Genomic DNA, 16,496 nt, shown 5'->3' with positions numbered 1-16,496 from the left:
TTCTTTTAGAAACCTCAAAGCATTTAGCAAATAAGAATTCACTGCTGTTTTTAAAAAAAAAAACAAAAAAAAAACAACAACAACAAAAAATACCTGGTCCAACTATAGATATTTATATTTCAATTTAATGAAATCAATACATCTCTTTCCCAGTTAACCTGTAGGTTTCTCTTCTTACCAGAGACTGTTGTATAAATATTTTAACAATGTTCGGTAGCTTGTTTTTAATGAGCTGGCTGTTGTTTTTATCAAGTTGGCATTATGCTTTCCTTTTATTTATTGATTGTATTCCATTGTGGTGACTGTGAAAAGGCTGTACATCCTGGGAACACTTTGCTACATTTGGATTGGATTGGATGGACAAATGGAATGACACAGCAAACAAGTGAATGACTAAATGAATGAATGAGTCAATGAAGGAATGAATGAGTGGCTGCCTCCATTTTATGGATGAGGCCCTTCTGAGAGGCAGTGAGGTCAGGTGACTGGCAGAAAGCCACACACTGATGTCCTGGGGGCAGTGCCAGATCAGATGCCAAGTTTGTTTTCTTTGCTCTCTCCATTTAGCTATCAACATTAATTTTTAAATGTCCCCATAAAATATCAACATTAAAAAGGAAAAATGGAAAAATAGGGTAGGCACAAATGAAGTAGCTTTTCAAAAAATGAATTTAGTGTGCAAATATAACACATGTAAGGATTTTAGGGGCAGATTTTCATGTGATAAGAAGAGTGCTTTACTCTCTTATTCACCAGTCCTCTATTAAATGGACTCATAACACTTTGGGGTGATGCCCTTTGTGTTTCTTCATAAGACAGTTTTGTATATGTCTATCGTGTTCTTTTTTTAACAGGCTTCCTTAGTGAAAAAGACACAGTTGCCTTTACTGTGGCTACTATTATGACAAGTAGGGAGAGGATGCTCGAAGAGGCTCCACGTAGAGAGAGCGTCCATTGTCATGCCTATGCTTGCGCTTTCATTTTTCTCCAAATACGGACAGGTCAGGAATAAATGGGATGAAATTTCCATCAAGAGGCTTTTCTCCAGGACTAGGTATCAAAAGAATTTGAATGAGCACGAAATAAAAACGATCTGCATTTTATATGAAATTCTGATGTCAATGGTTCCTTACAACAAAAAGAAAAAAAGCTATTAAAGTAGCCCTCCCGCCCGTGGGGAGTCAAGTGCTTTTCAGCGCGTCCTGAGCTGATGTCCTCTCTCCATCCGCTACTCAGATATTCATGAATCACTGTGTCTTCCAGCATCGCTTTCTCTCTCCCTGTGCCTTTCTGGCGCGGTTCTCCCTCCCTCCCTCCCTCTGGCATCTGCTTTTTCTTACTCCTTCTCTCAGCTGCTTAACTACAGCTCCCAGTGGAACTTGCACAATTAAAAACAGCTCTCCTCCCGAGCAGCATCCAGAAGCGCATCACCTGGAGCAGGGCCACTGGCTCACTGCACCCGCCCGCAGAGCAACCAGGTAGCTGGGGGCGGGGGCGACAGGGACCCGGGTCTCTCTCCCGCTCTCTGCAGCAGCAACCGCATCTCCTCGGAATCCGCTGCATTCCAGGGTCCCGTAGCAATGATGCGTGCGTTTCGTAACAATGATGGGAAGAGAGAAGCCTCTGCCGGTGGCCATTGAGAGCGGGGAGAGGGTGCTGCAGTCGCCACTGCTGTAGAATGTGTGAGTGACAACCTGCGCCCCGCTGGAGTCTCCATCCCGCTCCGTCTCCATTCGCGGTCTCCAGGAGGGAACTCGGGAACCAGATGCACTAAGCAGGCGAGTGCCACCCTGGATCTATAACTGTGAACTTCCCACTGTGGAAAATGGTAAACAAAGACATGAATGGATTCCCAGTCAAGAAATGCTCAGCCTTCCAGTTTTTTAAGAAGCGGGTAAGGACAGGTCTTGTTTGTTTCTTTTGTGTTCTGCTCTTCTCTCCAACGCCTTTGGTTGCTTGCCTGCGGTAAGCCTAAGGTTTGGTTGCCCGGCCCTGAAGGAAAGCCCCGCTTCTGGTGGCAGTGGTCCAGCAGGGACTTACACCTGCCTTGATGCAAATTTGGGGGAGTCAGGTGGGATGCCCTGAAAGAGTTGCTTTGGGGAGAGGGGGTTGGACTGGGATGTCTTAAGAAGGGTTCGAATTGGGAATGGGAATTTCTCAATCAAAGCCCCAAGACTACAGGCAGCTTCAAAGTGACTTGGCCTGGGTACGGGTATGGCTAGTAATTTAGTCAGGGACTAATTCAGCAGCTCTCTCTCTTATCTTTGAAGGGTTCAACTTTTTCCACCCCTTTCATTCACTCAGTCTCAAGTGCTGCAGTATCTTCATTGTCAGAAGCAGCAGCAGCTTCTGGCTTCCCAAATCCACTCAGCCAGGAACTCGCTGAGTGTATCGACGGTAAAAATAACAGAGGACTGGAATGACCTTTTACAGAAAGGATGGGATCCAGCATTTTAAAACCTCTACCTCAAGTTGCCTTAATGATGTTTAGTATCCCTGCCTATCTCAGAGAGAGCAGTGGGCGGTCTGAATTCAAGTGGTAATATCAGGTTGTGCTGCTGTACACATTTATGTCTTAAATTCCTTGTTCGTCCATTCATAGCATTAATGTTACATTGGTTATAAAGGAGAAAAAAAGATTTTTCATAATAAACTCAGTTCATTGTCATGGTCCCACTGGCGCTCTGCATACATCTACAAATGTATACACTAGTGGGAGGTACGAAATGGATAACTGTTAATGGACTGATGAATGACACTCTTATGGAGAGTTTCTTAAGCAACAGAAGCTTCCTTCAGCTCCCAGCTGCCCGGCCTATTTAATACCCCGGGCAATTCCATCCAAATGACTCTCTCCATTCATTGGTGCTTCATTCAGGTCCTTTCTATGCTGCTTCTGACACAGTCCTTCCCTTAACCCACCAGCAGAACCCAGTGCATTACGGATTGGGCTGGACTACTTCCCTGCACTAAATGGACACGGGCTGGAAACAGCAGGTCAGGCTCGGCCAGAGGGCCAGCACAGGCTCCCACATGCCTTTGACTAAGCTCTGCTCAGTGAATCAAAATCTTCCTTCAGGTCCACGGCCAAAACGTATGTGTTAAAACCAAAGCAAACACCACCCTGTCCTGGCTGCTCCTCATGGACGGGAGCCTGAGTGCCAGGCGAGGTCGGCCTCTCTGGTGCTGACAAGCAAGCCGAATCAAAGCAAGGCAGTGCACCTTCTCAGAGCTCCGGTGTTTCTGAGTTTCCCCTGTAGCCCAAATAGTTCTTTCCAAGGAAAGGGCCCTTTGTGAAAAGTAAGTTCCAACGGCAAACAAATGTTTTGCTGATAAAAACTGTCATAGCCCATACTTCAGTACTTAAACTCTTTACTCTTTTAATTAATGAATTTATTTGGTGGTATTGGGGGGGGATAATTTAAAACTCCTCAGTAGGGATCTTTAATTGACCAAGTATTTGTCAAGTAGATTTTCTTTAAATTTGATTTATTGCTTTCTTCTTCTATGTGCCCTGACTGGGTATTGAACCCACAAACTCGGCAAATCAAGACAATGCTTTTACCAACTGAGCTACCTGGCCAGGGCTGTCAAATAGATTTTTAAAAGTTCTTTTTTTCCTATTAAAATGTTCTAATTGATATACTAATTTACCACTGCCTCCCTCCCCCTTAAAAGCATAATTTTACCAATAGCCTTCAGTTGGTGCCTCTGTAGACCTTGAATGTTGCAAAGAACTAGCCAGGGTACTGATGTCTTATCTGAGTACATGAGAAAGAAGTTTACAGCAAGATCTGACAGGCAGCTTCATCTGCCTTGAACCTGTGTCTATTGTTTGCTAGAGATAGGATCAGGAATCCCTCCCCCTGCTTTTCTCACTTCTCAAGGATGGCAAAGTAAGCAAAATATACTTTGTGTCCAGTCATGACAATCCCAGGGATAAATTCCCCAATTTTTGTCTACTGGTTCAGTTTGAGCCATGACTTTGTTTTTGGTTTTGCTATTTTGTTTGTTTGCTTTGGTTTCTAATTACGCAAATAATATGTAAATAGCTGTTAAGACAATACTAATCTTCCCCCCAATCTTTCTTCCTTCCCCAGAGGTAACTGCTGTTACCATGTTGGTGCCTTGCTTTCCAGACCTTGTCTGTGAACTTACATACTCACATTCTAGGATGCCTTTGTTCTCAGCTAAGAAGGATCCATTTTTCCTACATTTTATTGTTAAAGTTACACACATCTCTGCATATTTTATTTTTAACCTAGCTGGACAGTCTTACAGAATGAACCTTTTGTTCAGTGCCCACATAAGACCGTGAATGGATCTTGGGGGTGGGGGAGGGGAAAACCATAGCTTTTTTAGGACTTACTAAAAAGACTGAGGTTTGAACCTAAATTTTGATTACAGAAAGCTTAGATAGTGCTTCCTATGCCTCTGAGACATTCCAGAGGGAACATCAGAAGCTCACCAAAGGAGAATATGGATTATCTGCCCCTGTCATTCATTTAGGAGAGTAAGTGAAGCTACCATTCATTTATTGAGTGCTTATTATGTTTTAGACATCATGGGCCAAGTGCTTTGCATGTATTACTTATTTAATCTTCACAGTAACCCTATGAAGTAGGAAAAAATTATTAAATGTGAAGAGTGTGGCTTAGTAACTTTAAACAACCAGAGCAAGGTCATGTAGCTAAAAAGTAGCAGAGCTAACATTTATTTTTTATATATAAATTATATTTATTTTTAATGTATTTTTAATTGTTATAGTATTGCAGATATCTTCCATTTTCCCCCGTCCCCTCCTCCTCCCAGCCCCTACCCAGCCCCAGGCCTTCACTACACTATTGCCGTGTCCACAGGCTATGCATATAAGTATATAAGTTCTTTGGTTTATCTCTTCTCGTCCCCCAACCCCACATGGAGGTATATCAGTCTGTTCCATGCCTCCCTGCTTTGGATCTTATTTTATTGGTCAATTCATTTTGTTCATTAGATTCCAGAAATAAGTGAGATCATGTGAGGTGAGGATGTGGAGAAAAGGGAACACTAGTTCATTGCTGGTGGGAATGCAGATTGGTGCAGCCACTATGAAAAATAGTATAGAGTCTCCTCAAAAAATTAAAAATGGAACTTCTAGGAATATATTCTAAAAAAAACAACAACAAAAACAATCAGAATATATGGACACCTATGTTCATAGCAGCATTATTTACAGTAGCTAAGATTTGGAAACAGCCCATGTGCCCATCAGTAGATGAATGGATAAAAAAGCTATGGAATACTATGCAGCTGTAAAAAAGAGAAACCTCTTACCCTTTGGGACAGCATGGATGGACCTGGAAAATATTATGCTAAGTGAAAAAAGACAAACTGAGAAAGAGCTAACATTTAAACCTTGTTTAACATTTAAATCTTGTTTTTCCCCCAGTTAAAATTCTTGTGCCACTACCTGGCTTATCAGACCTGTGAAGGCAGACAAGCCTCTGGACACTCCTTTGCAGCCCTAGTAGTGACAGAGACAATGACCATGACCAAGCAGCTCTGGGGAACCTGGCATACAGGGACACAGTCTGAAGAAATGCAGTCCTGGTACTTGTTCCCCCAAAGCCTTGGGCTTTCCACCTTCATGTCTTAAAAGCTCAACTAAATCAGCTTATTTTCATATAGTGAGAATTGCTAAACTAAAGGCAATAAGTTCTACTTTCATTCTCTAATGCATTAATAAGTTAGCACTGGATACCTATGGATTATGTTTTATTCCTAGAGTCTTTAAAAAATCATTTCAGATGAATGGGAAAATGTTCTTTTTTTTAATATATTTTATTGATTTTTTACAGAGAGGAAAAGAGAGGGATAGAAAGCTAGAAACATCGATGAGAGACATCAATCAGCTGCCTCCTGCACACCCCCTACTGGGGATGTGCCTGCAACCCAGGTACATGCCCTTGACCGGAATCGAACCTGGGACCCTTCAGTCCGCAGGCCGACGCTCTATCCACTGAGCCAAACCGGTTAGGGCTGGGAAAATTTTCTTAACAATTTTAGTCTCACAATCCAAGAGCTTTAAAAGTTATCAGTTGTGCTACAAATAATTTATTTTCATGGGTTTAAAGATTTGTCTTGCATTGTGACTCAGAAAAGACAAACAAATGACATATCTTCAACTTGATCATCCATTTTGTAAACACAGTAGGTAAAAAAAGACTTCTATAGCCATAAATACATTAGCTTTTGTAAAATGTCAAAGGGCATCTAGCCACATAGAATTTTGGATTTGGAATGAACCTTAGAAATCCTCTCATTGGACCTCCCTTCCAGATCTGGTGTGCTTTGCTCTTCATTCTGCTCGCAAAAAACACCTCATGCATTCTTTTTTTTAACAAAAAGAAGGAAGAAAGTACAGTTCTTGTTTTCATAGAGCTAACTGCATAGTGACCACAACTTTGGCAAGACAATTCTGTCTTGAGGTGGTATTTTATGATTTTGTGAACAATTCTTTGTACTATTCTTTAATAACAATAAATTTTATAATAACAATCACTTATATAGCACTAATATTCCTAGGCACTGTTCTAAGAGGCTTGAGTATATTATATATTTAAATTCTCACAAACAAACAAAACAAAACCTACAAAGTAGATATTATTGTTGTCCTGATTTCACAGATGTATCAGGTGGAGGAACTAGCCCTAATTCACACAGCTAGTTAGTGGCAGAGTCGGGGTTTGAATCAAAGCGCCCAGCTCCAGAGTCCATATTCTTAACCACTGTCGATGCTGCCTGTTGACGTTGCACAATCCCTCCTGGTCGGGGGAAGTGAAAAGGTATGACTCCCTCCCGCTTCCTCCTTTCTCTAAACATGATGGGGAAGCAAGCAAAGGTTTTCAGCCTGGTTATGACGTTCACTCTGACAGAGCTGAGACATGAAATAAAGCTCTCTGAAGTGCTTATTTTCCATAACTGTTCCATGAAAAGTAGCATGCCTTTGCATTTTATTTTTTCTTTCTGTTCTATCATGTCTGTTTAAAAGCATCTGAATTGGAATGATAACAAAGGTCCTTTACTTATGTGAAATCCTCCATGTCTTTTCAGAGGCTCTAGAATTTACTGAGTGTTTACTGAGGGTCAGTCACTGTTCAGAGCACTTTACTAGTGTAAACCTCATAATCGCTGCATTATGCCCATCTTACAGCCAAAGAAACTGAGGATCAGAGAGGTTAAGTAACTGATCCAAGATCATAGTGCTAGGGAGAGCCAGAATTCATAGAGCCAGAATTCAAACTCAGGCGGTCAGCTTTGGCACCACCAATCTTCCCATTTGCATCATGGGAGTGAACGTCTATGATGCTAACACAGGAGCAGGGTTGGCTTTTGCCACTGGAAACCACCTGTGAAGATGATCCAGAGGGGATTGAGGGTGGAGGTGGCTGGTAGCTACAGCTATGGAGAGATACATTTCTCAAGGGACTGCTGAGGGCAGTAACAATGCTTCCCAACAAATCAGAAGTCTGTCTTAGAGTTCTCCAAGATATAGTTGACCATACTTTCTGGAACCATGGTGGCCACTTCAATAGCTTCTACTGTGCTTTCTTCAGAAGTAGCTAAAACCTGAGCTGAGTCCCTCCTGTATGTGCTTCAACAGCACAGCACACCTGTGGGAGTTACAGGTGAGTCAACAGTTCTGATATTGCAGTGCAGTGTGACTGGGCCATTTGTTTGCTGCTGGAGTCCTTAAGGACAGAGATCCCCTGTTCCCTTGCTCACTGTATCCCATACATGTCAAACCCCATTTGTTAAATGAAAGTATGAATTAAGTGAATGAATGAATTATTGTATTAATTTGTCCCTAAGTCATTGTCTTGTCTTCCTTCTTGAAACAAATAAATGGCTTAGGAATCTAGTGCATTTTAGTTCTCTCTATGTTTGGATGTGGATTATATATAAAGAAAGACTTTGGAAAATAAAATAAATCTGGTTCAAAGAGAAATGTCACTACCCTTAATAGCTGGCAGGTAGTTAGGGGACCTTGACCTTAGCTTGTTTGCTCATCCAACGCCCATACCACAACTTCACTATAATGTGTTTCCTCTTAGGCCAAACAAGACAGACATAATATTGATTCATTCATCTCTTTTTGCTTTGTATTAATACAAATCATTGACTTCAATACTATAGAGCTCTGCGTTATGTATTCTAGCTAGAGTTCTAAAAACATCTTTCCAATGATTATTTTCCCTCATTTTCAACATGGTCTTAGGAGTCACCGCGTGTGAAGAGAGTTTGAACTCCAGGTGCTTTTTCCACTTCCACCACTAAGCCTCGGAGGGTTTGGATGGGCCCAGCAGGGTGACCTTGTCTGGCTAGGGGTGGCTCTGCTGGGGAACCCTGGAGAGAAGCTATTCTCGGGTGGTAGATATTCTGTCACCTATGCAGTTCTCAAGAAAGCTGTCTGAGTTAGGCTCTCATTCTGCTGTAGTACCCAGGAAATGTTTTGAATAAAAATTGTAGCAGAGTTCTTTGAAAGTCCTATGTTGTTGTTTTTTAAGAACTGGTGTTGAAGTATTGGTTCCATATATAACACAGGAGTAAGAAATAGCCTGAGCTCACCCATATTTCATGCTCTGTCAATGCTTACTAAAACAAAGCAAATCTAAAATGGAGGAAGGTGGGGAGAGCCATTGAAATACATGTCCCCAACTGGAGATTTCTGATTAGAAAAGCATAAGTGTTAGAATTGTAATTAGAAATGGGTCAATAGAAAAGTTTAATTAGAAATTTAGGTCAAGCTACAGACAGATGTGAAGGCATATTTTAAAGCATGGTGTTTTCTTTAAATGGAGACCAGTTACTTTTTTTTAGAAGCAAGCGCAAAAAGTTAAATAGTAAATATCAGCATTCTTCACACTGGCAGATCAGGCCAGAACTCCAGACTTAGTGGAATGCTGTTTCCTGCCTGCTAACTAAAGACTCGGTTCCTAGCTTGTCAGCTTGTCAGCTTGTCTGAGTGTGGAATTGCTGGCTCCACACCAACACGGGGATGAGGACTATTATTCCTTCTATGGGGATTAAGAAAGTTAAGTTCACAGGGCAAAAGGAATAAGCACTTGGATCTCTCTAAGTCCTTCCTATTGGGAAGGCAAACTGCTCTGGCCCTTAACCTCAGGGCACCCTCCTGGCCCCAAAATTAGAAGGGCATTTGTAGCTGCCTACTCTTGCCCTTGGTCTAAGAGCAGGCATACCCAGCAAGTGGCCAGGCTTCTTTGGCAGACTGACCACACAGTGCAGCTGGCAAATTTTAGAAGATTATGTGTAGAAGGAAGAGGAGAAGGAGGCAGGAGGAGGACAAAAGCAAACAGCAAGTCACATTAGGGACCACTTTGGCTTCCTCGTGCAACTGCTCCAATTGGAGAAAGGATTACTGTTAGAGTTTGTTTACTTTCACACCTATTTATTCACAACATTCTATACCAATTTCATAAGTATTTACAGTAGAAGAAAATAAAAATCAAGGCTGTAACGAGGGCAGTAAGAGAATCTTCCCCTTGGTGGTGCAGGATGCCAAAATTCCTCTGTTTGCTTTCCAGAGCCTGCTGTGACAGTTTCCTGGGAAGAGTCCACTTAGCTATTTTTATAGCATTGGGGTCACCTTGGTTTCTTTTCCCTTCCTAGGTCAGGCCATTCACCCAAAATGCCATTTGCTTGGGGAATGACTGATCATATGGTTCTTTACTTTTTCTCTTCCTCTCTTCTTTTTAATATCTCCCCTCCCCATTCTCTGTCTCTCTGTCTTTCTCTGTCTCTCTCTGTCTTTCTCTGTCTCTCTCTCTCTCTCTCTCTCTCTGGACACCCCCTCTACTCCATCTCTGGAGGATAAGCTCACATTAAGGCAAAAGAGAGAAAATCCTGAAGTGAAATACCCCTAGACTCATACTACTTAGAAAACAGAGAGCTTGTGTTTTTCTAACCCAGTGGCTTCAGGAACATCTTACCACCTGAGTCTGTTAGAGTGAAATCGCCCAATATAGAACACCTTGGCCATTCAAAGATTTTTGTTTCTAGGAATAGCAAGGTGAAAAGGTTCCCCAAACTGTTGAAACATTTTAAGACTCAAGCCTTTATAGGATCAACATTAAAATATGCCAAGGGGGAGGGGAGGATGTTCATTGGCTAAAAATATTTTTTCAATGTTTATTAGTCACAAATATAATCTTTCCTGAAAAAAGACCATATTTCCTTTGAACCCGGAATCTTTTTGGACCAGTACTAATTTTGTGTATATATAGAAAAAAAAATCATAGGAAAGAAAACTGTGAGTATTGCTCAGGCGGTGTGGTTCAGTGGTTGTGTGTTGACCTATGAACCGAGAGGTCACAAGTCAATACCCAATCAGGCCACATGCCTGGGTTGTGGGCTCGGTCTCCAATAGGGAGGATGAAGGAGGCAGCTGATCAATAGTTCTCTTTCATCATTGATGTTTCTATCTTCACCCCCTTCTTCTCTATGAAATAAATAAAAAAGATATTTTTAAAAATAATATAAAAAAATAAAGTTTGGGGGGAAGGGGTCAAAAGTTATACTCGGATTTTTTACCCTGCCTTATTCAAGGGTCAAATGCATATAAATTTGGGGGTGGACACAACTTAACTATTAACAGAGGTTTATCTTTGCCATTGAAGCCTCATTTCTATCTGAAATGTAGCATCCCCAAGAGAATGGGCTCTAAGGTAGGATTTTTTACTTTGTTAAAAATTTCAAAGTTCTGGGAAACATTATTGCAGAAAATCTGTAACACTGCAGAATATCAGGTAAGACAGGCAAGGAAATGTTAAAAATGGTAATGTGGCCCTAACCGGTTTGGCTCAGTGGATAGAGCGTTGGCCTGCGGACTGAAGGGTCCCAGGTTCGATTCCGGTCAAGGGCATGTACCTGGGTTGCGGGCACATCCCCAGTAGGGGGTGTGCAGGAGGCAGCTGATCGATGTCTCTCTCTCTCATCGATGTTTCTAACTCTCTATCCCTCTCTCTTCCTCTCTGTAAAAAATCAGTAAAATATATTTTTTTAAAAAAATGGTAATGTGGTTCAAGTGGAAGTGAATAGTAATGGGGGGGGGAAATGCTGCTCAATGTTATATAATGAAGCTTTAGGAGCTACATTGATGAGATGTCTAATGTAGCACTTAAGAGCTTGCAACTAACTAAAAACAATCTGTAAATGAAGTTCTCTAAAGAGCATCAATAGAGAATATCCAAAAAAAATTTTGCTTTGTCCTTTAACTACTTGACCTCAAAGATTAACTGTTACATAGTAAGAAGTGGGAGCCGGCACTTATTGTATTCAGGCCTTAGTTATCAGTTTTAATGAAGTGGCCATATCTTATTTGTCTATTAGACTGCTTTTACGTAAAAGGGCCCACACCTTAAATCAGGCAGTCAAGAGGAACCCTTGAGACCTGACCTCATTCAGATGGAATTTCAAAATGTGTAATTTTTTTCATCTGATATCTTGACAGTTAGTTCTTGTGTGATACACTTTATTCTTTTCCAAAAGATAGAGCAATGAAAATTTATAACAGTGCCTTCCTTCCTCAAGTCATTAACTTTTAAATAGCAGGCTCAGAATTAGTGTTGAAACTCCATCTCTTCCTTTTTTTTTTCTTTTTTTTTTGTAGCATGAACAGCCAACATGAATTGAACACCTACATGTGACAGGCATTATGATAGGAATGGGGGTATGAGAAATTACATTTTTCTTTATTCTCCCCAGCTACCTCATCCCTAGGAACTTGGATCACATCTCCTTGTTATACACTCTTTATAGGTCCTTGTACTTTCTTTTTTATGGCACCAGTCAATCTATAATCACATATTGCTATAGGCCTTTAATTAATGTCTTTAATATTAATCAATATTCTTTTAAATGATGATCTCTGTGAGGACAGGAGCTTTTCTGTACATTTATACCCCAGGGTCAAGCTTCTGAAGGTCATCAATAAATTCTTGTTGAAATAAGTAAAAAGAGGAAATTATGAAAATCTGATCTAAGAGGGAGAGTGAAAGGGAGTTGATCTAAAATCCCACATAAAAATTAAAAGTCCTTTAAACTTTGTTCTGTTTTGTTTTAAACAGGGGCATCTGCTCAGACTCCATGTAGGAAGAACCTTTGTATTCTAAATGAGAATGAGACCTCTATTGAAGCCATTGTTTTCTATCATTTACTGTCCCTCATGAAAAGATCCACATAATAAATTCCTCTTTTCTTTTTGGGAGGAAATTACATTTAGCATGATATAATCCCACACATCTGTCTCAGTTGCCAGGAAACTCAAAGCTAAATTTAAAGGGAAATTTAGTGAACGAATTAGACACATCATTAGAAATAACTCTCAGTTGCTGAATTTGGCTTTAATCTTGTGTTATTAACTCTGTTGTTAATGTGCATCTCATTGTAAACTGCTTCTGATGTTTTTAAAAATAATGTAAAAGGCATTTAGTTAAAAAAACAAAGAACAACTATGAAGGTCTAGTTGCAAATATTAAAAGTAGTTCATCATTATACTAACGCATTACTATGACGATGAACAGTACACATAAAAAAAAGTAATTCTAAAATACGAAAGGCTTCTCTACTAACTTATCTTCTTGAAAATGCTTATTTTAGACCAAATGAAATTTACTGCAGCAGAGCTAACTTTTAAACTGTAGACTTATTATCTCAGATATACAACATAAGCCACTTGGACTCAAAGTAAAAAGTATAGGAATGCTTTCAGTTTGTCCCACCAAAATCTAGTAGATTTTTCCAAATTGTATCAACTGTACTAAATTTATATTATCTATTGTTTCATGACAAAATACGAAAAACTTAGTGGTGAAAAATCCACTCCCCCTCCTCAAGATTCCCTTTTTTGCGAGCCTCCCTGGGGGCCACTCCCACCCTGGAAACTCAGTGTGGCCTGGGGCACAAGACTCCAGGCTCTCCCATCTCTGGGCTATTGGACAGTTTCCTTTCAGGCTTCTGCTCTATCCTGCCTCCAATATGGGAGTGTCTGAGGCTCAACCCCTGGCTAATGAGCCCCATTCCCCCACCATCTCTTTCTCCCTTTTTCCTCTTACTCTGGCTCTCCACCTTTCTCACTTTCCCAGACACTCTGCCTCCTCCCCAGCAACACACAAGCTCATTCATTCCCACACTTTAAATACAATCCATACAACTTCCATAAATTCATCAGTTCTCTGAATGCCAGATGCCTATTCCCAGTTGTCTACTTAATTTCCCCCTTCAGATGTCTCACAGACACCTTGAACCCATCACGTCCAAAACTGAGCACTGTTCTTCCTCCCTACCTAGCATTGTTTTATCCAGCTTCCCCCAGCTCAATAAATAAAATAGCCATTTACTAACTTGTTAGAGCCAGAAACCTACAAATACCCTTCTTTCTTTTCTTCCAACATCAATGCAATCCATCGACCCATCTTACTGAGTTTATCCCTAAAACAGATTTAAAAAAAAAAAAATCCCCTTCTGTTGATCTCCAGGGCCTTAGTGCAAGCCATCATTGTCTTTTTATTTATATTTTTTATTGATTTTAGAGAGGAAGGGAGAGGGAGAGAGACAGAGAAACATCAATGCTGACAGAGAATCATTGGTCAGCTGCCTCCTGCACACCCCACACTGGGTATCAAGCCCGCAGCCTGGGCATGTGCCCTGCCCGGGAATTGAACTGGGACCTCTTGGTTCATAGGTTGATGCTCAACCATTGAGCCACACCAGCTTGGCCCATCATTGCCTTTTGACTGAACTTTTTATTACAGAGCCTCTTTTCTCTGCACATCTACTCTTTCCTGCCTTTCACCTCCTTGACTTGCCCACGAAAAAATCACAGCACTTAGCCAGATGGGACAAGTTTCCCACAGTAGGAGGGTTTCCTGTGGAAGCAGGCAGTGAGAGTGGACGGGGCCTCATCGAGAGAAGTGGCAAACTTGACTGCGAGGCCAGGTTCCTTCTTTGTGGCAGTGAACTTGTTTACTGTCTCCAAGAGCTACTATTTTGTGGCTATCTGGCCTCCTTGGCCTTCTTGATATATTTTCTTTCCCTGAATAAAAGAAGCATTTTGTTTTGTGAAGAATTGAGATATTGAGACCTTCTTGAGAATAGCTACTATTATGCTTTCATTTAAATTATATTGTTCATCCCCACCTACCTCAGGGGAGGGGGAAAAAAGAAAGTTACAGGGATTGGAAAAGCTCTAAAACCCTGTCAGAAGGAAGTAGCCTAATTCTTTCTTTGCACAAAAGTAAACAGACATATCCAAACATTGACTATTCCAGATTGGAAATCTTTTTTCCTATTGGGACACTTGTCTCCCCCGGGTGGCTTACTAAGCCAGAGTATAATAATGTTAGAGACCGTACTTTTTATACGTTTTACTTTATGCCAATTGACCACTTTGAATAGTTTTCAAAGCCTTCCCCATTCTGGACACATCCAGCATACTTTATCTTCTCCCCTACACTCTTTGGCACAACTCCCCACCTGGACCTCCATCTCTTCACTTTAACCATTCTTCTGCCTGAAGAGTCCTCCTTTTGTTCACCTCTCACCCTGACCCCACACTGACCCCACACTGAACTAAATTTTACATATTTTCCAGAGCCAGCTGTACTTCCATGTGATCCACGATGCTTACCCAGCTACTATGAATTGCTCAGACTGCTTTCTTCAAATACCTCTTCACCTTTTAGTAAATGCTGACTTACAGTAGTAATTACCCCTTATTTGATTATAATCTGCTAGCACAAGTGGCATTTTCATAGCACTTCATTTAGAAAATGTTTGATGATTTTTTTTCTCTCCCTGTGTCACAACTCAGGAATGCAAGTGTCCTTAACCTTACTTTACTAACAGGGGTACTGGGTATCACAAAGATTAAGCCACTTCCCCATGGCCACACAGATAGAAAGGCCCACGTCAATTAATGACATGTGAGATTCTCTTTCCATTACATCACATCACTTCTCTGGCAACTATTGTGGTTTTCACCATGCATTCAATGCTCACAATATTGTAGGAACTTCAGAGACTTGAAATGGAGTTCTTCGGTTTCATGCTAGCATTGTCAGAGTCTCGGGTTTAGAAGTAGAAGTGAATCTGCTTTTAACTCTTACTTCCATTTACTTACTAATGGTCTACATTGTCATTTCCTAGCTCTGTAGACTTTTATCCTTCCCTGGAGATGTGCCTCCACCTCCTAACTGGCCTCCTGCTGCCAGTCTTGCCCCATGGAATCCTCCAAACTGCAATGTAGAAGAGCTTCCTAAAATATAACTTGGAGCTTGGTATCCCTGCTCTTACAACACTTCAATAGTGCATCACAATCTCAAAATAAAGTCCTAACTCCTTAGCATTGCATATAAAGCTTACTAAGACGCAGTCCTTGCAATCCTCCAATCCTATCTCACCCCCTCATCTCTTCCCCTGCCTTCTTCTTCCCCTTCCTCACCCACTGAATTCCGTTCTCCAGATGTGCGGAATAGTTTACCTTTCCCCAACTGTGCCATCCTGCCACCAGTCCAGGGGCTAAACCTGGGGTTTCCAGACCCTTTCCAGACTTGGATGAGAAAAATGGACCTGTGTTTTTTATCACTAATAGAAATCACAGATATTTTCATTCACATGACAGTTGTTGAAGGTATCACAATATATTGTGTATCCTTGTCATTTCTGAGATATTTTTGTAGTTATTAGCTCTCATATAAACCTTGTTATCTGATGCATTAACAAAGAATCACCTATAGTACTAAGAGTATTTATATAATACTAAAATATTTTTTAAAACATTTTTGCTGCCTGGCTGGCATGGCTCAGTGGCTGAGCATCGACCTATGAATCAGGAGGTCATGGTTCCATTCTCAGTCGCGGCACTTGTCCAGGTTGCAGGCTCCATCCCAGGTGTGGGGTATATAGGAGGCAGTCAACCAATGATTTTCTCTCATCATTGATGTTTCTATCTCTCTCTCCTTCTCCCTTCCTCTCTGAAATCAATAACGATATTTTTAAAAATATTTTGCTAACTGTATTTTAAGTATTGACCTATGAACCAGGAGGTCACGGTTTGATTCCCCATCAGGGCATATACCTGGGTTTCGGGTTCGATCCCCAGTGTGCAGGAGGCAGCTGATCAATGATTCTCTCATCATTGATGTTTTTATCTCTTTCTCCCTTCTTCTCTGAAATCAATATCTGTCATCTATCTATCTATCTTTGTACACATATATAAAAAGTGACAGTTAACTAAGATAAGATTACAAAGGAGCATTAGACTTAATATTTCATGAGGCTTTGCTGGTTATAGTGTCCCTAAATGGTGGACCCTTAGGTAAGAGACAAATAAGAGCATTAGATCTATGTTTACTTATTGCTCATACTCCACTTAAAAAAAAAATTCAGCTAGGCCAGTGGTCGGCAAACTCATTAGTCAACAGAGCCATATATCAACA

General features: G+C 40.9%; 1 protein-coding gene across 1 annotated transcript in view; it reads left to right on the top strand.

Annotated features, from left to right (window-relative positions):
- Positions 1-973: 973 nt before the first annotated feature.
- The window catches only part of SGK1 (serum/glucocorticoid regulated kinase 1), a 111,074-nt gene continuing 95,551 nt past the window's right edge, over positions 974-16,496 (top strand). Inside the window, exon 1 of the mRNA XM_080666806.1 lies at positions 974-1,894. Coding sequence (XP_080522932.1) covers positions 1,826-1,894 — 69 coding nt within the window. The 5' untranslated portion in view covers positions 974-1,825. The remainder of the gene's footprint in view (positions 1,895-16,496) is intronic.

This window comes from Plecotus auritus (assembly GCF_963455305.1).
Source record: "Plecotus auritus genome assembly, chromosome: 4".
NCBI lineage: Eukaryota > Metazoa > Chordata > Mammalia > Chiroptera > Vespertilionidae > Plecotus > Plecotus auritus.
The sequence above is the reverse complement of the archived record's forward strand: the minus strand, read 5'-3'. Positions and strand labels throughout refer to the sequence as shown.